At 35.6% G+C, this 25,173-nt stretch overlaps 1 protein-coding gene across 2 annotated transcripts in view; it reads right to left on the bottom strand.

Annotated features, from left to right (window-relative positions):
- LOC150106617 (uncharacterized) overlaps positions 1-25,173 on the bottom strand; it is a 63,309-nt gene that overhangs the window by 24,465 nt on the left and 13,671 nt on the right. For both annotated transcript variants that reach the window (XM_090392579.1, XM_090392580.1), the window contains exon 2: positions 15,665-15,812. In XM_090392579.1, the coding sequence (XP_090248705.1) occupies positions 15,665-15,812 (148 nt within the window). The remainder of the gene's footprint in view (positions 1-15,664; positions 15,813-25,173) is intronic.

Here is a 25,173-nt window from a genome sequence, read left to right as displayed (position 1 = left end):
ATGAATTATTTTTGTTTTCTTCCAACGAATTTTATGGTGGGTATCTAAGGCATGGTCTGCCAGCCCAGAGCAGCTGTACTGGTGAAACCGGATGTAGTCTTTGTGTTCTGAAATCCTGATATTAGTTGTTCTGCCTGTTTGGCCAAAGTAGGACAATTTGCAGCTGCAAGGGACCTGGTATACACCAGGTAGGTCTAGGGGAAGTGGTTGGTCTTTGGTAGAGCGGATAAGGGATGCCAACTTTTTATATGGTCTGTAACAGGAAGTAAGGTCATATTTTTTGAGGATATTGGTTATTTTCTCAGAGGTGCCCTGGATGTAGGGGATGGTGATAGACTTGGTGTAATCTTTATTGGGGAGGGGGGTTGTGGTTTATTGGTTTTAGTATTTTTTGGATTTTTTTGGGGTTATAACCATTGGCTAAGAAAGTGTTGAGGATGTGGTTTAGTTCAGTAGTCAAGGCCTTGTCATCTGAGCAGATTAATTTTGCCCTGTTATATAGTGTTTTTATAACCCCATATTGTTGTGAGGGGGGGGGGGGGGATTGTGAATGTATTGGCCAGTATGGGTGGGTTTTCTGTAAACAGAGAAAACCAAAGATCCATGAAGCTGGCGGGTGATTAAAGTGTCTAGGAAGGGGAGGGTGTTGTTTTCCTCTTTTTCTAAGGTGAACTGGACTCTGGGGTGTTGGTTGTTTAAGTGTTAGGAAGGAGTGGAGTGTGTCTGAGCCATGTGGCCAAATAGCAAACACATCATCCACATAATGAAGCCAAATAGTGGGGTTTTGTGGGGCGGAGTTTAAGGCTTTCTCTTCAAATGTCTCCATAAAGAAATTGGCCAAGGGCAGGGAAAGTGGTGAACCCATGGCTGTCCCCTCTATCTGTTTGTAGAACAGATAGAGGGGACAGCCTCACAACAATATGGGGTTATAAAAACACTATATAACAGGGAAAAATTAATCTGCTCAGATGACAAGGCCCTGACTACTGAACTAAACCACATCCTCAACACTTTCTTAGCCAATGGCAATAACCCCAAAAAATACTAAAACCAATAAACCACAACCCCCCTCCACAATAAAGATTACACCAAGTCTATCACCATCCCCCTACATCCAGGGCACCTCTGAGAAAATAACCAATATCCTCAAAAAATATGACCTTACTTCCTGTTACAGACTATATAAAAAGTTGGCATCCCTTATCCGCTCTACCAAAGACCAACCACTTCCCCTAGACCTACCTGGTGTATACCAGGTCCCTTGCAGCAGCAAATTGTCCTACTTTGGCCAAACAGGCAGAACAACTAATATCAGGATTTCAGAACACAAAGACTACATCCGGTTTCACCAGTACAGCTGCTCTGGACTGGCAGACCATGCCTTAGATACCCACCATAAAATTCGTTGGAAGAAAACAAAAATAATTCATTGCAGCAAGTTTAAATACGAAAGATTATTCAAAGAATCTTTAGCAGCTCTAAAAAACGTTCCTAACCTCAACAAATTTGGGTGCATGAAACTACCCCAAATTTGGGAGACTTACATTATGAGAACTTCAGCCCAACAGCCAAGACTCAAATTAGCCCACAAGAGGGCACCATTAGGACTTTAGGAACAATATTAGTTTCTTGCTTTCTTCCTCATTTGCTTTGTGTTGGTGCCTGCGTGCACATACCATATCTTTATGTTCCTGAAGATGGCAATGTGACGTTGCCGAAATATAGAAGTGATTCATGAAAGTTACCTTTAATTAATATACTTTATTTGCGTTGTTAATTCCGTAAACTAATTACTAGTTATGTCTAACCAACGTATAAGCCTTGCTACTGTAAAGATATCTCCTGTATTCAATTCAATTTAGAAAGGTACCATAAATTACAATACATCACAAGATTTATCCTTTGCATGAATTATATTGATTTTAGCATACTAATTACAATTTTTGTAATTTTAGGCATGCTAGGTAGAATTTGATTTCTGGACAGAAGAATGTCTGTATGTACCTCTACATCAGAAAAAAAATAATTTTTTCTTACCACTGCTTCACATTAAACTAAGCTTCATGATAACATATAAATAAAAACTGTGAAGCACTTATTTATTTGAGGAATAAATTCCAAAGATAAATGAAGCTAAATAAGTAAATTAAAAAAAAAAAGCTCACAAATCAAACGATTAGGAAGGACACCAATTTTGACAAAGACTAAAATAGTGGGGAAAAAAAAAAAAAAAAAAAAAAAAAAAAAAAATGCATGGGTTGCCTTGAAGTCAGTTTTCAAAATTCCTTAATTAAATCCAGTGACAATTACATTAACATCAACTGATGAAGGCATTATGAATCTGTGGGTTATATGTTCATAAGGATACTGACAACATGGAAAAGTGGTTCAAAGAAAAAAAAAATTCCAATATGCTACTTTTTATCTAGGAAATCCTCAGATGATGCTTACAAATGAAACACACAACTATTTTTTCTTTTAAATTGGCTCAGTTTGTAATAATCATGTTTTAATTAAAAATTTATCTATAAAGTTTTTATTTCACTTTCCTTAAAACAGTGGATGGTACAGAAATTTCAAAATCAGATTTCGAATTCAGTGCACCCCAGATTTATAAATGCTCCAAGTTTTATATCCAAAGGGGGGAAAAAAAGAAAAAAGTTTGAATTTGCTGTGTACAGCTACCATTATCATCATTACATTGCAACTGATTCTTTTAGACCTTCTGATATTAAGACCTTCTGACATGCTATGAGCTATATTTTTCCATTAGAATGAGAATTAAACTTCATGATCTTTCATTTTAGAATGAAACTTATGTAAGGCATGTGGTAACAGCCTTTAAATATAGCTGATGAAATCACACATATTTATCCTAAATGTGCCAGCAGTGTGAAAGTAAAATCCAGCTTAATACACAGCAAGTGTATTAAGCTAGTCACTATTAAGTAGTTCAGATGACTCGCCTTCAGTTTTCACATGGTCATGTTAAATTTTAAGCAGCATCATCACTTTTTTTTTTTTAACACATTTAAGGTTTTTATGGTTAATGAATTTATGGTTTATATGGTTAATAAATTCTTCATTTCAGTCACTTGAATTATATAACTACAATACATGCAGTGAAAATACTGCTAAAATTAACTAGTAAACTATTTTTTGTTTCATTGCTAACTGATGTATATTTCCATATAGATATATGGAAATATACATCATTGTTACATTGCAACTAATTCTTTTAGAGCAACACAATGCATCTAATTTTCATTAAAAAAAACAACCAATGAAATTTCAGTTAAATTAGTAATAAATTTCTCAAATGAGATCACATCAACACAAGATTTCCTTCTCTGTTTACAAAAGCAAAGTGCAGTGGGGGAAAAAAAAAAAAAAAAAATCAAAGCATCAACATTCCTAATTTAATACATATTTATGCTCTAACAGGATGGTTCATCCTATCTACAGATAGGATGAACCATCAACCAGTGTATAGTGGTTGTCAATTGTGTGTGTTCTTCTGGCAGATCTGCCTGTTTTGCAGGATGTAAAACCCAAGTTTTCAGAAGGAAAAAGCCTTACTACCTAGATGATGACTCGCCTTCAGTTGAAAAGCTCTGATAAAAGTTCTTCCCATCCAAGATGGGATTAAACCCAGGTCTTTCCAGCCAAAAGCACAGTTGAATTCAACTGAGATATAGAGGCTTTTTAAAATGGCAGAAGTCACGAATATTTTGATTTATGACTGTAGATTCTTTTAGAGCCCGGTTGACCGAATGGGTAGCATACCTGCTCTCCAACCAACAGGTCATGGATGTTTGTAGAAGTCTGTTGTAGACAAGCATGTATAGCTCTTTGATTTTTTAAAGTGTCTTTTTTTTTTTAAATAAATAAATAAAAATATAAAAACATGGAATAATCATATGCAATTACAAAAAAAGTGCATTTCATAACAGTGATTTCACTGTTATGAAATGCACTTCACACAGCGATTTCATTTACAATCATAACAGCTGAATCTAGAGCTGTTATTGCATGCATATATCACCATCATCAATTTCCTGATACCCTCTGAGAGTATATATATATCCTGATATATATATATATATATCATATATGTATATATATATATATATATCATATATGTATATATATATATATATATATATGTGTGTGTAGAAAGTGTAAAGAGAATGAGGACTTCAAGCGCGTTTCGTGTATCGAGACTGATATCGTTAACGGTAGTCAGAATGTAGAAAATGGCGGTGTACTAGAGAATTGCGTGGTAGTGCCAGATAGGTGTGAGAGCGTCGCTGAAAGTGTAAATGAAGGTAGAAACACAGAAAGAATGGATGATTTGATTGATAATGAAAATGGTGAGATAAATGCGAGTAGCGAAATTGCCCGTTTGAATGACGCGATTCACAGAGCCAGAAGACAACTGGAGCGTATGGAAAAATGTGTGTTGAACGTACCGACAAATAACCGGCGGAAGTCTGTGACGGCAAATAATAGAATGTTCGTAAACGTCAATAAAATGAAGGAGCGAGTGCTGTATGGGGATTCGCTATTAAGAGGCGTAATAATTGAGAATTTAACGAAGTCGTACCAGCCGGGTGCGAACATAAAGGACGTCAGCGAATCTATTCGACTGCAAAAACAGAGGGTGAAAGAGATGATAATCGTGGCAGGAACGAATGATTTGAAACAGGACAAAATGGAAATGATAGAGGATGTGAGGGAGTTGTTTGAGGTAGCAAAAGAGAAGAGTGAGAGAGTTAGGATGGTGAGTATCTTACCGCGGTATGACAGCGAAGTGCTTAGGAGGAGGGCCAAAATTGCCAATGACTTTATGTGTGGGTTAATGGAGAGTGGTGTGGAATTTGTGGATGTGTGGAATGAGTTCGATGGGCGAAAGGACTTATATAAGATGGATGGGTTACATTTGAATGGAGTTGGTGTACGGAGACTTGAAAGAGTGTTGATGAATGATGTGGAAGTGGATGTACAGACTCAGGGAAACTAGATTTATTAAGAGGGGGGGAGTAGATATGCAGACTTTAGGGGGGGCAGTTAAGTGTATGAATGAGTATATTATGCCCGGAAGAGTACAACGGACAACAAATCAGAATGGGATAGTTAGTATAAGGCATCAAAGTAGGGATGGGACAAATGGGCTTCTGCGATTCATGTACACTAATGCCAGGAGTATTAGGAACAAGAAGGAAGAGTTTTTGGCCATGGTTGGCACTTCCAGGCCACAGGTTGTCGGTATTAGTGAAACATGGCTGACAGAAGATGATAAAGCTAGTGGGATTGAATGCGACGGGTATAGCGTGTTCAGGAGTGACAGGGTGAATAAAAAGGGGGGAGGAGTGTTATTGATGATAGCTGATGAGCTTCAGCCAAGGAGTATAGAAGTTGAACTGCAGGATGGGGAAAAAAGCACATTTGAGGCTGTTTGGTGTGAGATAGAATCTAGCAGAAAAAAATATACAATTGGGTGCTGCTATAGGCCGGGTGATGGAGTGGATGGTGGGGATAGTATGCATAAGCAAATAGAAGAAATGAGTGGAAGGAGGGTAATTATTATGGGTGATTTCAATTAGGGTAACATTGACTGGAAAGAGGAGAGGGCAAATGGGAGGAAGGAATTGGATTTTATGCAGTTATTAAGGGACAACTATCTACGGCAACATGTATTGGAAAATACCAGGGGGGCAAAGAGTGCTGGACCTAGTAATTGCAACTGAGAATGTAGCTGTAACGAACATGACCATGTTGCCACCAATTGGTGAGAGTGACCATAAGGTCATGACTTGGGAGGTGGCTAAAGGAGTCGAATTTACAATTAAGACAGGGTACATGTGGAATTACCGGGCTGCTAAGTATGACAAGCTTAGGTGTGTGCTTGGCTCAATGCCACGGCATGTAAAACTGCAAGGGCTGGATGTTGATAGTGCATGGGAGGTGGTTAAGAACTGTTTGCAGGAGGCAATGGTTGACTGTATACCAAGAGTCCGAATAATAAATCAGGTAGGGGTTAAATGGATGAATAACACTATTAAGCTTGAGCTGCAAAAAAAGAAACAATTGTGGAGGGAATTTAAGGAGAAAGGTGACCATCAGGCACAGGAACAGTATAAAGCTCAGGCCAGGATGGTAACAAGGGTGGTAAGAAAAGCAAAAGCAGATTACGAAAGGAAATTGGCCATGCAGGCTAAAGAGAATCCCAAACAGTTTTTTCAATATGTTGTAAGTAAAAGGAAAAATGCTCATGGTAGAATGATCTTAAAAAATGCTGAGGGTAGGGAGGTAACCGAATCAGTCGATGTTGTGGAATTACTGAGCGAGCACTTTGCAAGAGTATATCATCCAGGTGGTGAATTTGCGGAAATGGAAGAACCAACAGCTTATACTGGAATTGTGATGAATGAAGTAGAGGTAACTAGTCTATTACAGAACCTCAATGTCAATACATCTGTGGGATTGGATGGTATACCAGCTCGTGTCGTACGTGAAGCGGCCAAAGAATTGTCAGTGCCCTTGACCATTTTGTTTAATTTGAGCCTCAGGACTGGGTCAGTCCCAAGGGGGTGGAAAGAGGGGAAAATAGTTCCACTGCACAAAGGTGGTTCCAAGGCTGCTGTTGAAAATTACCGGCCAATCAGCATAACAGGAATCATTATCAAGGTCTTAGAGAAAATAGTCAAGAGGAAAATACAAGATTGGATAGAAGAAAATGGGATACTGTATCGGGGACAGCATGGTTTTGTGAAGGGTAGGTCATGCCTCAGTAACTTGCTCACGTATTATAACACAGTGACGGCTGAACTGGATAAGGGTAATGGGTTTACAGTGATTCTACTGGACCTTGCTAAGGCCTTTGACAGGATACCACATGGAATTCTAATCAGTAAATTGCAGCATATGGGAATGGACATAGGGTTGGTGAGATGGATAGGAGGGTGGTTGACGGAGAGATATCAGAGAGTGGTTTACTCAGGAGTAGAGTCCACAAGACGGCCTGTGACTAGTGGTGTACCACAAAGATCTGTTCTTGGACCACTGCTGTTTAATTTGTTCATAAATGATATAGGAAAGGATCTGAGAGGAACAGTTCAATTGTTTGCGGATGATGCGAAGTTGGGTAGGGCAATAGTGAATGCAGATGACGTCAAAATTTTGCAGGATGATTTGGATAGATTGGAGGTCTGGGCTAGGGATAATGGATGTCAATTTAATGTGGCAAAATGTAAGGTTATGCATTTTGGTGTGAAAAGATTGGAGGCAGTTTACTGCATTGGTGGAACCGTTCTCCAGGAAATTGATGAGGCACGAGATTTAGGAGTGTTGGTGGATAAGGAATTAAAATTTAGGGGACACATTGCAAAAGTGGCCAAATCAGCTCATCAAATCACTTGGTTGCTGAAGAATACGTTGACAAGCAGAGACAAGCAGGTTATTGTTCCTCTGTATCGAGCCTTGATAAGACCTCATCTCGACTACTGTGCCCAGATTTGGTCACCTAGGTTTCTTCTTGATGTGGAGGAGGTGGAGAGGATCCAGAGGCGAGTGACCAAGATGATAGCAGGTCTGTGGAATGAACCGTATGAGAACAGGTTGAGGATTTGTGGGTTGCAAAAATTGGTTGATAGGCGGAGGAGGGGAGATATGATTGAGACATTCAAATTACTGAAGGGTTTCTATAAAATTAATTCAGAAGATATTTTTGAGAACAGGGCTGGTTGTGGGAGGACTAGGGGACATCCATGGAAACTGGGCAAAAGTGTGGTTAGTAAAGGTGTTAGAGCTGGGTTCTTTACTTTTAGAGTAGTGAATGAGTGGAATGCGCTCCCTGAGTCTGTGGTGGATGCTGTGACAGTGAATGAGTTTAAGGCGAGGTATGATAGATACTGTATGAATGTCGAATAGTTGTGATGAAAATGATTTGGGGCCTCCCTCGATGAGTCTAATGACTTCCCGGAGTTGCCCGTAATAATAATAATAATAATATCAGGATATATGAAAGAGTAAAATCCAGCTTTCACACAGCAAGTGTATTAAGCTAGTCACTATTAAGTAGTTCAGATATATTTTTCACATGGTCATGTTAAATTGTAAGCAGCATCATCACTTCCAGCACTACATGATTATGTTTACAGTATTCTTAATCTCCTATCAACAATTTTCCTCCAAATTAGTCTATTACTTGTTAGCACTCCAATATTATTGTCATATCTAATATTTCATATTTCTAATGCACTTCTGACTGAATTAATCCACCTAGACCTTGGTCTTCCACTGGGTATCTTTTCTGCCATCTTGGCATCAAACACCTGTTTTGCTAACCTTTCCTTACCCATTCTATTTAAGTGGTCGTACCACCTTAGATAGTTCTGCTGACATATCCTTGAATGCTAACAGTGTCAAGTTCCTTTCAAATGTCTCCATTTTGAATATCATTCTGCCATTGATGCCATCGATACACTCCCCTGATTTTTTTCCAGAAGCCTTACATCTGTGATCTCTAGTCTGTTCAAGTGCTTTATTTCTAACTCAACTCTCAGATCCATAACTTAAAATGGATTCGAACAATCTTGTATACTCTTAGTTTGGTGTTATGGCTAATTTCTCTCTTATTCCATATAAATTTATTCAACTCGTTACCCACCATACCAGCTTTGCTTATTCTGTTGTCTATTTCCAGATTTAACTTGCCATTTTCATAAAAACTGTGTCTACATAGCTGAAATATTTTACTTGTTCTATAGGATTTCCATTCATTTGGAGATGAAGTTTTCTATGTTCCGGCCTGTTTTCATACTCTTGGTCTTTTTAATTGCTGTTTTCATGCCAAATTTATTACAGCTGCAATTCAATTTAGTTAGAGAATCCTAGAGACCTGTACTGGAATTCTGAATACATTTAGGAATGTTTAGGCATATGACAACATCTGCATAAAGCAAACAACTAAGTTTGATATGTCCAATTCTAATATCAGACATAATGCCACTTCTTTCATAATATGACCCATATAGATGATGAATAAGAGTGGAGTTAATGTGCATTCCTGTCTTACCCCTGATTTTATATCAAACCATCTTCCTGTATTTCCTTCAATTTTTTCTGCTGACTGACAACTTACATATAGCCTATGTATTGCTCTATATAATGTTCCATTTACTACATGTAATTGTAGTGTTGTAAAAATCTTGTCTCTACTCACCATGTCATATGCCTTTTTCCAGATTTACAAAACTTAAGTACAAATCCTTGCCACATTCCCATGATTTCTGAACTATTTGCTGTAAAGTGAAAAACTGACCTTAACTTCTATTTGGTCTGAACCAGTGGTTAAATTCAGCTAGGACTCAGCTCCGGAACATTTTTCTGTTTTGTGACTTTTCTCCCTTTATGGTAATTAAGCCTAACACGAAACAGACAGAAATGGCAGGTTATTAAGACGTGCATATGACTGGTGCGGTATTAACAAAAGATCGTGCGACCAGAAGATAAAAGAATAGCCGACAATTGAGTTGAAATGCTAACTCTCTTCAACCGAATTCCATATGCGAAACTGCCATAACAACATTCACTATATATATATATATATTTCTTAGTTTTAACACGTTTGGTTGAATTTTACTACTGCTTTGGGGAGGCAGGCGAACTCACACATCTAATTAATAACAATAGTTTTTAATTAGATACCGTGTTTGCAGGTGCAACATATGGTTTTGATTGAGTCTATACAGCATAGACTCAAGCAAAACAAGCATAGTTTCCGTATGAGGGGACATGTGATTCATTAATTAGTGTCGTTTTTATCCCAGTTGTCTCTAATTGCACTATTTGTTGAGAAATATATTACACAGACTGCTCATACCTTATTCACTAACATAATAAAAGTACTTGTTTTTCTTACCTAGTGCAGTATAGTGGCTGTTTGGGGAGGGCAAGCTACTATCGCCCAACGTGAACATATTTAAGCTTTTTTTCATGTGTGAGGTACATTCAAGTCTCTTTTTATGCGGATTTGAAGTTATGCGTTGCATAACTTCAAAACGTATATACCATTTTAATGTAAATGCTTATGTAAACATTTTAATTTAGGCGAATCTATTATAAGAGCAATTAAAAAGAATAAAGTTGCAATAAAAAAATCTGTCATTTCTGGCACAATATTAAGTGGTGCCAAATTATCATCATACTCAAGAGATGCTTTATTAGAAAAAAAGGAACGAGCGCTCGTAATTTGGATTGAAGAATTAACTCAAAGAAGAATTCCTATAAGTGGTCATTTAATTAAACAAAAAGCTCTTCAGTTTTATGAACAGATGAAGCAAATGGAGCCGTCTACTTCCGCTTCCTAGGCTGATAAAGAATTTTCAGCTGGCAAAGGATGGTTAACCGAGTTTTGGAAAAGGAATGCACTTCATAACGTGAATATTACAGGTGATGTTGCAGCAGCAGATGAAGAAGCAGCCAAAAATAGCCAAAATTATTGAAGATGGTGGATATTGTCCCGATCAAGTGTTTAACGAAAACAGGATTGTTTTGGAAGCAAATGCCTAGTCGAACTTACATCGCAAAGTCTGAGAAAAAAGCAAGCAAAGATCGGGTAACATTGCTACTTTGTAGCAATGCATCAGGAAATCGAATGTTGAAACCTCCTCCTAGTAAATCGATCTCCAAGACCATGTGCTCTAAAAGGCAAAGATCTAAAACAGCTACCGGTACATTGGATGGCTAATACAAAGGCCTGGGTAATAACTGCTGTATTTACTGAATGGTTCAATAATTGCTTTGTACCAGAAGTGGAAACATGTATGAAGCAAAATGCTCTCGATTTTAAAGTTTTATTAATTATTGACAACGCACCAATTCATCCACATTTAGAACATCCAAATGTGCAGGTAGTGCTTTTTCCCCACAATACAACAAGCGTTATTCAGCCATTAGGATCAAGGCATAATTGCTACTTTTAAAATTATTACGTTAAGCACATTTTTCAATTTATGTTGGATAAACTAGAAAATAAATCATTAACAGTAACTGACATTTGGAAAAAATTTTCTATTTTGGGCTGCTTAAATCATGTTGCATCTGCTATCACTGAAATAAGACCACAAACTTTAAATGCCTGCTAGAAAGCAGCTTGGCCTGGATGTGTTGCAAACAGTGCAACCATGCAAACATCTACATTATCAGCTGAAATCATTACTTTGGCACAGGAAATTGGTGGAGAAGGTTTTGATACATTTAGCCAGAATGATGTAGACAAATTGCTTGTGGATAATGCCTTAAGTGATGTGATATTATTGGATATCGATTAATTTTAGATATCATCAAAGATCCAGAAAACAATAGTGAAGCCGCTCACTGCAAATATAATTCGAGTAGGTCTTGAACTGTGCAATAAATTGGAAAATCATTTTCTTGTTAATGACACAAATTCTGAACGCTCCTTTAAATTTCAACATGAGCTGAAGAACTGTATGTCTGGATATCGCAAGCTTATAAAAAAATTAGTAAAATCATCATCGCAAAGTTTAATAACTGATTACATTGTCAGAAGAAAAAAAATCAGCACAAAACAAGGGTGAAGCTTATTCTGTTTGTGAAGAACCATACAGATCTGATGCGCTGACTATCTCTTCTGGTGATGAAAGCGATTTTGCACCAGTTCGTAAACATTGCCGAATATTGTGTAATAGCGACGATAATTCTGATGACAAAATGTAAAAAAAAAATTGTTACTTTTCAATAAAATTAAATGAATAAAGCTTTAAAACAAACTTAGGCATTCTTATTTTCCTGAATTTTTATAAATTTTTTATGCGATTTTAGGTTTATTTTAATTCACTGCTTCGGTTTTATGCAATTTTAGAAAAGTGGAACATATCCCTAATTTTTCAACGTAAGTTAGGTCTTTTTTGTGCGATTTTTTATATGCCGTTTTCTGTGGAATGTATCTACTGCATAAAAAGAGACCCGACTATATATGTGAAACTTTTTAATTTCTTTTTTTGAAAAGTAAAATCAGGGATGCGAGTTATATTCGAGTAAGTATGGTATTTCAACTATAGATAAGAACATTGATACTTTCTTTAAATGGAAAAATAGCTCGGATGACAGTGATAATACAAAACGGGTTTGTAATGACAGTTTGTGTGTAGTTTCTGAAGAGAAAGAGGTCTGTAATGAATCCACAGAAACACAGAATTCCCATCAGTTGCAATGAGAGAATATTAAATAGGCTGAACGAAAGGAAAGATTTGCTGACTTCCTGGTCACTCGACCAGTGGATCACATTCAAAGGTAAATACAACTGGTTATTTTGTAGGAACATTTTTTGGTTTTGTGACTTTTCTTCCTTTACGTAATTATTATGCCCACATTATTGTGTTATTATTCAATGATTGTTTACAGTTTTGAATGTGTATATAAAGTCAATATCAACAGTCACCTGATGAAAGGGATGGGTAGGTTTGGAACTTCCCTGGATAGCATTCAAAGGTAAATACAATTGGTTATTTTGTATAGGGCCCTGGAACTTATTCATTTAGAATTTAACCACTGGTCTGAACCCAACTTTTTCTTCTCCAAGTATCTCTTCCACAATCTTTGTCAACCTCTTTTCAAGTATGCTTGCATAAATTCCTCTGCAATTCTCACATTTAGCTTTATTTCCTTTTTTCAAACACTTAAAATGGAAGCTGGAGTAGATGACATTCAACCAGAAATGCTTAAATATGCAGGTATAAAAGTTTTGCAGTGGTTACACTGCATAATTCAGAGTGCCTGGTCAGAAGGTCAAATTCCAGATGATTTGAGTAAGGTTGTCAAAGCATCTACTCCAGCTTCCTTTCCACATTTTAAGTTTTTAATAGCTTTTTCCACCTCAAATATTGATATGTACTCCTCTTTGCATTCCTCTTGAAAATTTTCTACTATGGTTCTGTCACTGAGTGTTCCGTTTAACAGTCTTTCAGAGTAATTACTCTAGACATGTAGGAAATCCTTATCAGTTTTCATGTTATCATCATCATCATCAAATTCCTGCCATGTACCCTCAAGGGGTGTACAGGATATGACAGTACTACATGAAAAAATTACATCATTACTAACTTCCTATCTACAATTTTCCTCCAAATCAGTCTGTTACTTGTCAAGACTCCAACATTATCAGATCTTATATTTCTATCGTCTAAGGCACTTTGTACCGTATCAATCCACCTATATCTTGGTCTTCCTCTGGGTCGTTTTCCTGCCAACCTGGCAGAGAACACTTGTTTTGCTAATCTTTCCTCTCCCATTCTATTTAAGTGACCATACCATCTGAGATTCGCTCTGCTAATGCATTCCTGGATGCTGACAATGTCAAGTTCTTTCCTAATATTCTCATTTTTAATATGATATTGCCATTGATGCCATCTGTTCACGCCTCTAATCTTTCTTAGGACTCTCATATCTGCGGTCTCTAGTCTTTGGTCAAGTGTTTTATTTCTGACCCAGCTCTCAGATCCATAAGTTAAAATTGGTTTGAACACAGTCTTGTATACAGCTAATTTAGTGTTCCGACTAATTTCTTTCTTATTCCATATGAATTTATTCAATTGACTTCCCACGATACCAGCTTTGCTGATTCTGTTGTCTATTTCTATATTTAGTTTACCATCTTCAGTAAAAATTGTGCCTAAGTAGCTGAAATGTTTTACTTGTTCCACAGGTTCTCCATTCACAACACAGTTGACATTTTCAATGAATCTGCCTATTTTCATTGTCTTTGTCTTTTTATTGCTGACCTTCATACCATATCTATTACAGCAGCTATTCAATTTAGTCAGAGAATCTTGCAGACTTGTAGCGGATTTATTTAGAAGTATAACATCATCCGCATAAAGCAAAGAGCTGACATTAACATCTCCAATTTTGATATCAGGTTTAATACCACATTCCTTCATAATGTGATCCATATAGATAATGAATAACAGAGGGGATAATGTACATCCTTGTCTCACACCAGATTTAACATTAAACCATCTTCCTGTACTTCCTTCAATTCTAACTGCTGACTCACAACTCAAATAAAGACTAAGTATTGCTTGATATAATGCCCCATTGACACCATATAACTGCAGCGTATTGAATAGCTTCTCTCTTGGCACCTTGTCATATGCCTTTTCCAAATCGACAAAACTTAAATACAGATCTTTGTTATCTTTATGTTATCTTTCATGTTATCTTTACCGATAATCTTTGATTCCTTTTACAGTATTCTTTTCTTTCATTTCTGAACTTTTCCAATAGCCTATAGAACACTTTGCCATCATCCTGATATTTATTTCATATATTCTTACCATTTGATTCTTTATACATTATTATTCTGAGCTATTTCAATAGCCTCCAAAGCGTTTTACCATCTTCCTGATATTTATTTTTTCTATTCTTACCAAAGCCTTCCCATTTGTTTAGCTACTTTTATAGTACGCCCACCATTTATAGATCTCTGCTTGGCGTTTTGCCAATAGTCGATTCATGCTGAAGGGGAGAAAGAAATGAAGGATGTACAAATTGGTCGCCAACATGCGAAATCACGTGCTTTCTTGTCTGTCACTGTACTAGTAGTAGCTTGATTTTTGTTGTCGCTTTTTTGCATTATTTTCTTATTATTAATTTGTATGATGGATCGAGTACAGTCAACAAGTTCTGTTGTTAAACGTTTCAGTAGCTCTTGCAAAAGAATACTGAATAATGTGCTGACATTCTGCGAAAAAGAATCGTTAAAAGGCAGTCTCTTTGTTCCCTTTCTCAAGTCATAAACCGTGCAAGTGCAATTGCGGGCGTATCGGGGTCGACTGTTAAAAGAATTCGTAGGGAATCAAAAGGTGAAGGTAAGCCAACATTTAAATCTCCTAAAAAAAAAGCACCAGAGAAAAAAAACCATCGAAACCATAGCTTTGAATGATTTTGATGTAGACGTTATAAAATCTATTCAAGAATTTTACGTGATCAAGAAAAGAGTGCCAACTGTTTCAAAATTGATTCCTGTGCTCTCAGCATACTGACTATGATCAATGTAATTATTCATTCTATTCTTTTCATTCTTCAATAAAAAAAAAAGTTATAAGACTTCAAATTTGTATCATTTGTATGTAGACATAGTGACTATTTTTGAACCTATCAGCACTTGCAAGTTAACAGGGACGACAGATTGATATAGATGATGAAAAAAAAAAAAACAGTGGAAAACTTACCACAATGGTAATTCTCATAAATTTAAAGATAGTGATGTTTTAATAAACACTTGCAAAGTGCTATTGTGCAAATTAGTGTTTAGCACAACAGTACCCAGATAACAATTGAAAGTACTAGGAGTTTTAACTCACAGATTCCAATTAGAGTAGCAAAAAATGTGAGTCATGTGGCTTGACGTAATGTTTATGTCCATTCAGCATTCTAAGGTTCAGATAACACACTTTTGTCTTATATTACTAGACTGGCATAAGCCTGCTTTATTATTTTTGTAATTTCAAGCAAGAAATATATATTAAAAAAACTTCCTGTCCAACATCCTCATATATTATACCACTCTGTGAGGTGTGTGTGTATACAAACCATATATTTAAAGATATAGAAAAATGACAAATTTTATTCTTACATTGTTGATGTATATGCAGCATAACTACAGCAGTAACGCAATTTTTTGGGTCCACAACAGTAAATATGGCTCTGTGGATCTCCTTGACCAGGACAAGTGAGATAATATGTATTTCCAAACCTCTCTTTGCTACATATTTCTGCTGTCACTGCAAAAGAGAAATGGGAAAAAAGTTAGGAAATCACACATTCTACAGAAATTATTTTAAAAAAAATAATTTTTTTTTAAGTTGAAAATGTATTGCCAGATGTTTGTAACAATCTAATGATACACATTCCAATGGAATTAAAACAAAGAAATAGTTTACTGTTTCTTTAAAAAAAATGCCGAAGAGGAAGATTATCTGAGTATATATACAAAAAGAAATCCAAAAATAATGGTTTCAGTTAAAAAGCAGATTAGGGCATACAAGTGATTTACAGAAACTGACAGTGGCATTCTTTAGATTACACAGTTGTAATTGTGCATTATTTCAGAGCTTGAATTTTTAAATGTTACAGATGGACATAATTATGTATTAAATGCAGACTTGTTCATAAGAACCTCACCAACTTCTTAATGAAAATCTCATTTTCGATGTACTTTCATAGCACAGTTAGATCAATGCAGCATGCACTGTTTAGTCAGAAAGACCTATCACTCTTTGGCAGTGGCAAGTTTGTTTTCTTTCAATTAGCCTTACCATGCATGATGTTAAATAGTGGGCAGCAAGACTTGATGTTCCCATTCACTTAAAGGGTTTATTCATATACACTACATGTACACCAAGATAAAGGTAAGAGAACAATTCACAGCATTAAAATTATTTGTTTTTCTGAAACTTGGAGCACAAACTAGCAACAGATAGATCCCCATAAACAACAGATATCATCCACAACGTATTAAAAAATTAATCCATAATCAGAAATATACTCATTCTGGATCTCTACCTAAATACCATCATGCCTTTCATCAGAAAAATCTCACAAATGGACAGTCAGAACTAAATAAAAAACTAATGTCTTGCATTCTACAAAACAACAAACCACTACATTTTATTCTATCCAGGAGTTTGTTAAGTTTGTTATTAATGTTGGAATGTTTGTTTTTAAACAGATAGGCAAATCGGTTAAGTATATTTTGAGAAAGATTTTGCAATTCTAAAATTTTACAAACATGAATTCAGGTACAAAAGACATCAAATAAAAAAATGCTGAAAGTGTTTTATGAACACATCTATTCTTATGAGGGTGGGAAAAAAAAGGGGGGGGGAAAGCTATTGTGTTATATAGTATACAATCTTCAATGAGTAATGGGGCTTAGTTCTTTCTTTGAACTAAACAGGCTGTTTGATATTTCAGCTGTTTTCTTATTTTTTTTTAAAAATTCTAATACCTGATTATTCTAAATGATCATTCAGACTCAAGGAATAAAATGTTATATAACATCTGTACGTCCATCTCTTGTGATCTGAGATAATGCCTTATGAAATTACAGCTGAGGAGTATAACAAGTCAGCATAAATTTTCTTATGGCAGTCAAATAATTAATAAATGCAATGCATTAATGGAATTTTTAATAGTATATTTTTCTGCTTTACATATGGTTAGTTGGGTCATAAATCATTGTTATGTTAAGAATTAGTGGAAAAAAGCATCTTGATGAAAGCTATAAACTTGAATTGCTATTTAATTTTTTTTTGGAAGTGAAGTTGGGAGGGGGATTATTATACCATAGGTGATGTACTGTGGACTAATGATTATTTTCTATTTTTAATCAATTTTAATATATATGTATGTTTTCCTTTTTATTTTTTAACATAATCCACAAACTCTGCTCTAGAGACCAAACATGGACCTTTTTTCAAGCCACTTCAGGCCTTAATAAGCAGAGACGATGTCTCACTGAGCAATAAAATTCATCTCCTACCTAAAGACAACCATCCCAACATGTTGAGGATTAGGAATAACTGTGGGAATGCAGTCAATCTCAGAGTGGAAGATGAACAGTCACCAACTGTTTCCAAAAAGGTGCAGCTAAAAAGTTGCTACTCTTGAAAGAGGAGCAGCAATCACCCTTTGAGAAAATAAAATAGCATCAGAAGATTTATTTATAGATTTTTTTTTTTAATGGTAATCACAAACACACTAGTACTATGGATAGACAGAAAGTTGAGAAGAAACTTTCTTCTCAACTTCCTGTTCCTCAAGACATTTCAAAGCCATTAGGTTGTATGTTTCAGGAAATGTATAAGATAGCAACAGACAGAATGAACAGAGATGAAATGTTTGAAAGTTGTCCAATGAATGTTTGGAAATGAACTGGAAATGGGTGATTAACTATCCAACTGAATAAGTCTTAACAGATTCAGGAGAGCAAGAGAATTACTGATATGAATTCTAATGAATAGTGACCATGAAAATATCTTCAGAAAATACAGCAGAAAGTGAATGTCTGTGTGAAGTATAGTGAATCAGTAAGCTATGGGTCACTAATTAATCAAATTCCTCTCTTCTGTACAAAATCACTTGGATAATAGGTCGCATTGTCCAATTCCTCAGTTTGATGTCCCACATCACTCTACTTGAAACTGCCTTCCAAGAAGATTATTTTTGTGTCTAGTGTGTGGAATACTATAACTACCCTTCCTTTTCCTAATCATTATTTATGAAGAACCGACCCAAGCTTCTAAGCCAATGTCCAATCCTCACCTTATAGTGCATCCCATTAGTAGGTGGCATCTTGCAGTTGTTATTCAGAAGACTCTCACCTGTTTTGATAACACCAATTATATGTAGGCATGAACTCTTGAGTTACCTTCTTGCTGTTGATGGCTATCTTGAATTCTGCTGATGTGGAGTTTGTTCCAGGACATGCCATTTCACAATTTGTCCTGGTTGCCTAACAAAAACAGCCGAGGCCTTGTTTAACTTGACAATGTCCCGGGTGACATGGCATTCATATTATTGTATCATCACTGTCTTTTGGTTTGAAGCCAACAAAGAATACAATTTTGGTTGATTAAACCCCAATTATGGTTTCTTATAGTGAGCCCCGGTAGTAGTTGTAGATTGGACATTAGGTTAGAAGCTCCAATCTCATCATCCCTTAAAAGGTTGCATGGAAGTCTCCTCTAAAGACATCTAGCTTTGACCTACACAATCCTGATGAGAGACCATAACATCAAAAATACAAAGATTAAGAAAAAAAAAAAATTAAAGATAACATAAAGTTAAGTGATGAGAAGGAAATGTTGAAAAAAAAAATGTACAAGACAAAATGAAGTAGCACACAATGTGAAAAGGATATGGAATAAAATAAAAAGATACATCTTCATGAAAGGTATAAGAAGAAACAGTAGGGAAGAAGAGGGGAGAGGGACATTGAAGAAATGGCATGAAAACAAGGATAAGAAAAGTAATAAAAAGTAATAACAGGAATATGAGAGTTGCAAAATGGAAAATCAATATGGCAGAGGTGGAAGTTTAGAAAGTGATTTATAATAATCTAAAGGAAAATAGCCACACAAAGGGAGTTGGCTAGGAAAACTTAGTAATGTAATTTTAATAAAAGTTAAAAATGACCATATCCAAACAAGTGAGCAAAGCAATTAAAGAAAGATGAAAGTACTTTGAAGAGCTACTAAATGTGAATAATAAGAGAAGAAAGAGCATAAATACAGGAACCAGAAATGGAGACTTAAAACACAATGACAAACCAGACACTAGGGAAAATTAAAATGTAAGGCATGAAGAAAGGTGAAGGCACAAATGATACAACATACACATTGAGACAGGTGTAGAAAAAAAAATATAGGACAAAAATTAAAGTTATAGTATGTATTTGGATCTAAAGAAGACCTATTCCACATGGCAAGGAATGAAATATGCTGGGCATTAAGAAAGAAATAAGTGATACAGAGAGTATAACAAATATAATTAAAGTAAGGACTTGAAAACAGCAATGAAGACAACATTGGTAAAGTTGGCCCTGAGATCATTTAATAGTTTTAGATGGATGCACAGAAAATAAGCAAAACACAAACAGCTTGGGATACTGTATGCAATACAATTTAGTTATCACATTATAATCAAAATAGGATCTACAAATGGAAGAATTGGAAAATATATATATAAAGTTAACTGACAGGCAAAAAAGAGAGGATATGATGGAAACGATTTAAAGGATTTTATAGGACTAATACAGAGGAAATATTTCAGCATTTGGCTAGAAGGGATAGGGCAAGATGTCATCACTGGAAGTTGGGTAAGAGTGTGAGATTTTTCACTTGAAGAGTGATTATTTTATTTATTTCATATAATGATACAATGCCCATGAGCCCTTTTTATGGGGAGGTACGGCACCATCTCAATTCCCCCCTCTATTTTTATCCAGGCTTGGGACCAACATAAGCTGACAAATCAGACTTATGGCTGGAGGATCGTCTTAAGTATTCCCAACTGTAATCAGTGTGTGTTCACAGGGCCAGTTTGCTTGTTCTGCAGGATGAAAAACCCCCTATCTCTGTATGAGACCAGCTAACTCACCTTTTGTCGAAGGAGCCAGAAAAAGGTTCCTCACATCACGGATGGAAATTGAACCCAGGTCTTTCTGACCAAAGGGCTTTGTCCATACCGACTGAGCTATGGAGGCTCTTCAAAGAGTGGTGAATGAATGGGATGAGCTGTCAGAGTCAGCTGTGTTTTGTCTGTTAATGGATATGATAGATATTGTATGGATAGTTTGAGTCTCCCACAATGAGTCTTTGGATTCCTTGGAGGTGCCCATGCAATAATAATCTTTCCTTCCCCTCTGAACAGTGTGGTATTATTAAAACAATTAATCCACAGAGCCATTTTATTCTAACGAGCCCCTCTTACAAACGAACACAACCATATATATCACGCCTTCCTATCTACTGGCCAAAATTCCAACAAAAATAAAATACTTCATCCTTCACCCAATCCTCAACCTTTGCTTCAGAAAGATTATAGTAAGGCAATCACAATTCCCCAAGTTCAGAGTATATCAGAAAAAAAAAAAGCCAGAATTAAAAAAAAAACTATGCACTATCTCCTATGAACCAACTGGAAGATCAGCTACCATGTTGCTTGGAAGGGCATAAAAAAAGTACATTTATAATCATAACTGGTCAGTGAAGTCTAGCTCCAACTTGCAAACTAGTAGCACTTTTTTTTCCCCTAAGCAACAACTCCTACTCTAAGTTTCTGGTATGTGTATAGGGTACAATTGTTCCTGCACATTGGTCTACACCCTCTGTCCAAAAAGAAACCGAATTTTTCGAAAATAGAAGAAACTAGTGGTGCCAAGTGTTGTATCTTTTTGTTGTCGAAAGCGGCAACCTTCATTAGTGTTGTGTCAACTGTTTATGACATCTGTTTCATTAGAAGCCGAGTTATAGTAACAAGAGTGACTGTGTTTTGACAAACGGTCGGAAAATGAGTTTCAAACAGAGAGCTGCGATTGACTTTTGTGTTAAACTTGGAAACTCATTTTCCGACCGTTTGTCAAAACACAGTCACTCTTGTTACTATAACTCGGCTCATCGAATCATCGAATGCTTCAAAAAGCATACGGTGATGAATGCTTATCCCATACTCAAGTTTACAAGTGGTTCAAGCGATTTCAAAGTGGTCGTGAGACGATTGAGGAGGACGAAAGGCCAGGCCGTTCAAAAACTGGACTGAGCGAAGTTAACATCCAAAATGTGTGTGATTTCATCAAAGAAAACCCAAAATCGTCCATGAGATTGATTGAAGATGAATTGGGGATTCCAAAATCAACTATGCACAACATTTTTACCAAGAGTTTTGGGCCTTCGTAAATTGAATTCACGATTTGTTCCACACAAGTTGACTGATGACCAAAAAATGTATCGAATTGAACACTGCAAAGACCTCATTAAAACCTCTTGTAAGGACTCAATATTCAAAACACTCAATACACCACAAAAAGTGGTGTTTTGAGTATGAGCCCAAAACAAAGCGCCAGAGTGCTGAATGGAGACCACCAGAAGAGGGGCATCCGAAAAAAGTCGCTTGGAGAAGTCAAAAGTAAAGACAATGCTGGTTTGTTTCTACGATTCCAAGGGCATTATCCACAAAGAATTCATTCTGCCTGGCCAAACGGTCAATGGTGAGCTTTATCTCGAAGTTTTGAAGCGATTGATAGCGAGAATTCGTTGCATACAGCATGAATATCGTGATGCAGGCAACTGGTCACTTTTGCATAATAATGCACCATCTCATCGTTCAAACATTGTGAGATAGTTTTTGAGCAAAAACCAAGTTTGTGTGTTGGATCACTCGCCGTATTCACCTGTTTAGCACCCTGCGACTTCTTTCTCTTCCCCCCGACTTCATTTGCCCATGAAAAGAAAGCGATATGACAACATTGAAAACGTTCAAGTGGCAGTAACGACTCTCAACAGTATCCCAAAAACCGATATAAAAAACTCATTTAACGAATTAATTGACCATGCCAAACGCTGTATTGAAGCTGAGGGAGAAGATATTGATTGAAATAAATGATTTGAATAATCTTAATTCTTTTCTTGTGCTGTTTTCACTTCATTTAGTCTTGAACATGAATTATAATTGGCCTGTGTTTTATTTTCTATCAAAACTTCAGTTTCTTTTTGGACTGAGGATGTACTATGGATAAACTGGTAAATCAGTCATAGTCTACTTGGAAGAACATAAATCTATAATCATAACTACTGTCAGTCATGGTTATAGATTTACAGTCTAGTGAACCGTGTTCAGAAAAGACATTTTTAAAATCTGCAGCTGTCCTTAAAAAAATAACTAATTGAAATAATATGAATGTGATAAACTTCCTAAAATTTAAAATTGCTCATAAAGTGACTTGCCATATAGGACTAGACTTGTAAGTTTCACTTTATTTTGTGTTGCTTGTGCGTGTTACAATTTACACTGTACCTCCCTGATATCTCTGTAAATGAAAAGACATACTGAAAGCATTAAACATTTGCTTAATTCTTTTCTTGTGCTGTTTTCACTTCATTTAGTCTTGAACATGAACCTATGTCGTACTTCATTCTTTATAAAAAATTTTCCTTTGTTAATGACTAGCAATTTATAAGATTTACTTGTTGTTTAAAATAGCTATTGATCCTACACCAAATTTCCAAAAACTAAAAAAAACTAAATGATATATTAAACTAATACATCATTTCTTACTACACATTACATAATTATATAGAAATATCCTTTCCTTTCAATATGGGTTTAAAATGTGCATCACTAACACTTGCTGTTAATTTACATAGGAGCTTCATATGCCTAGAGTGTCTTTTCTCAAATAAAGTCTTGCAGCAAAGGCCATTCACAGGTATTATAAATCAATTATTCTATTCATGGTCGAAGTATTTGTTGCTAACCTCAACTTCCCTTTTATTAGAATCGTTTGATTAACACCTTGTTCACATGATTTGCTGGTATACAACTTCAAGAAGTTTGAGAAAATGGTAACTTGTTCTTATTACTCATTGTTCTTCCAAAAAGATCTTGTATGCTTAAATGCTTCTACACAACTATGATCTCGTCAACCACTTGTTGACCAAATTTAATGAAATTGTTTCTTCATTATCATCAAAATATTTGCTGATATATTTATCTAAAATCTTACTTTTTTCTTTCCCAAAATCTTCCAGATCTTCAGGCCAGGTTTATTTAAAATTACACACAGATCTACAGTCATCCATTAGATTTTTTCGTTCAACAGTGATATAGCTCTCTATATGCATTATCTGAATATCTTTATGTCTTCATTAACAAACCTTTTGATGTTGCAGCATCATTCCCTTTTCCATTCCAGTTTCCTGCAAATGCATTGCACTTAATAATAGTTGCTAATAAGTGCAGTCAGTGCTCTACTGTATTAGACACTCACCTTACTGAATGGTGATACTTCATGAATTTTATTTTAACATGGCTGCTATCTTTCTTAATTTCTTCAGTCTTTTTTTGTGAATTATGGTAAAAAGTATATAATTTTTTTACTCCTGTTTCAATTTCAACAACAAAGAACAACTTTAATATAATTTAAAACAGCTAGATTCAAATTATGTGCAATATAATGTGTTGATATTAGATCTGGTACATCTCTCTAATTTTTCCCATTATTTTTTCTCAGCATGTTATCTGCTCCATCTGTTCCAATATCCACTAGCCAATTATTAGTTCTTAGTAAGCAAACAAAAGTTGTAGGTAAGGTATCTTCATGACTAGCTAATTGTATACAGATTGTTGAATTCACGCTAGAAACGTAATCGTGAAGATACTTCAAATTAAAGATACCAAGAAATTATATACTTGGTTTAATCCTTTATCCAAGAGTTGCCCCCAGTCCTGAAAATGCTTCGGGCACAAACTTTGTTTGCTTACAATTGGATAAAGAATTAAACCAAGTATATAATTTCTTAGTATCTTTCATTTATAGTATAACTAAGTGGAAAAACTTTCAACAATGTGAAGATACTTCATGTGCAGATTTTGTTTCCTGGCATGAAAGGGAGTGGTCTACTCATTATGGGCTACTGAGTAATTTGTTCATTTCCCTCTCTAATGTATCAAAGTACCCTGCAGCTGAATTAGAGTAATAAACACCTCTTTATTCCTATTTTTATCCATGTATCTTACATAATGGACCAATTCATCCTCATTTGAAGCATCCAGGAGTCTAACTCTCCTATTCGTTAACTAATTCTTTTTTAATAACATTAGCAATAATTGACACTTTATTTTGATAATGGCTAAATGAATTTAATAAGCTAATTCCTTCATAATTACATAAGATGTTATCTTCTGGTTAGAAATAAAACTTATTTAAAAAATTCAATGGGAAGTGACCCTACCTTGACAGTGAATGAGATGATGTTTAAAAAAAAATAAAAAATAAATAAATAAAAATTTAAAAAAAGGTGTCAGTTATGCAAAGAAAATTTATTTTGAATGCATTTAGACCTGGATAAAATTCACTAGCCACTAGTCTCTGATAACTAGCCTGTGGCAAGTGGATTTCTGGAGCCCTGCAAGAAACCATAACATTTATTGTGCTGAAGATAAGTTCGCAGGCTTTCCTCTCCCAGAAACTTATTTTTAAAAAACTGATAACATACACTGATAGGTATAATACACTCAACCTCACAGCTTTAGATACTTTGCTGTAATCAAAAACACAACCAACCATCATCTCTGCTGCTTTCAATGAATGCTAAAAGTTGGAAATACAAAGAAAGATGAGTTAGTCAGTCTCATAAGGAAGTAGAGGGTTTTTCACCCAGAAACTTGGGTTTTTTGTCCCTCAGAACAAGCAAACTGGCCTGTGAACACACACGGATCTACAGTCATAAAAATATATACTTAATCCCTCTCATCAGAAGGGCTCAACCAGTCCTAAGGAATGGTTGAGGAAAGGGGAGAAACCCCACACAAATAAATAAATAAATTACACTTCTGTAAAATATGTAACATAACATTTAACAC

Source organism: Typopeltis vanoorti, chromosome 5 (genome assembly GCF_054136105.1).
Source record: "Typopeltis vanoorti isolate ZY-2024b chromosome 5, IOZ_Tvanoo_1.0, whole genome shotgun sequence".
Taxonomy (NCBI): Eukaryota; Metazoa; Arthropoda; class Arachnida; order Uropygi; family Thelyphonidae; genus Typopeltis; species Typopeltis vanoorti.
This window is presented reverse-complemented; position numbering and strand designations above follow the sequence as displayed.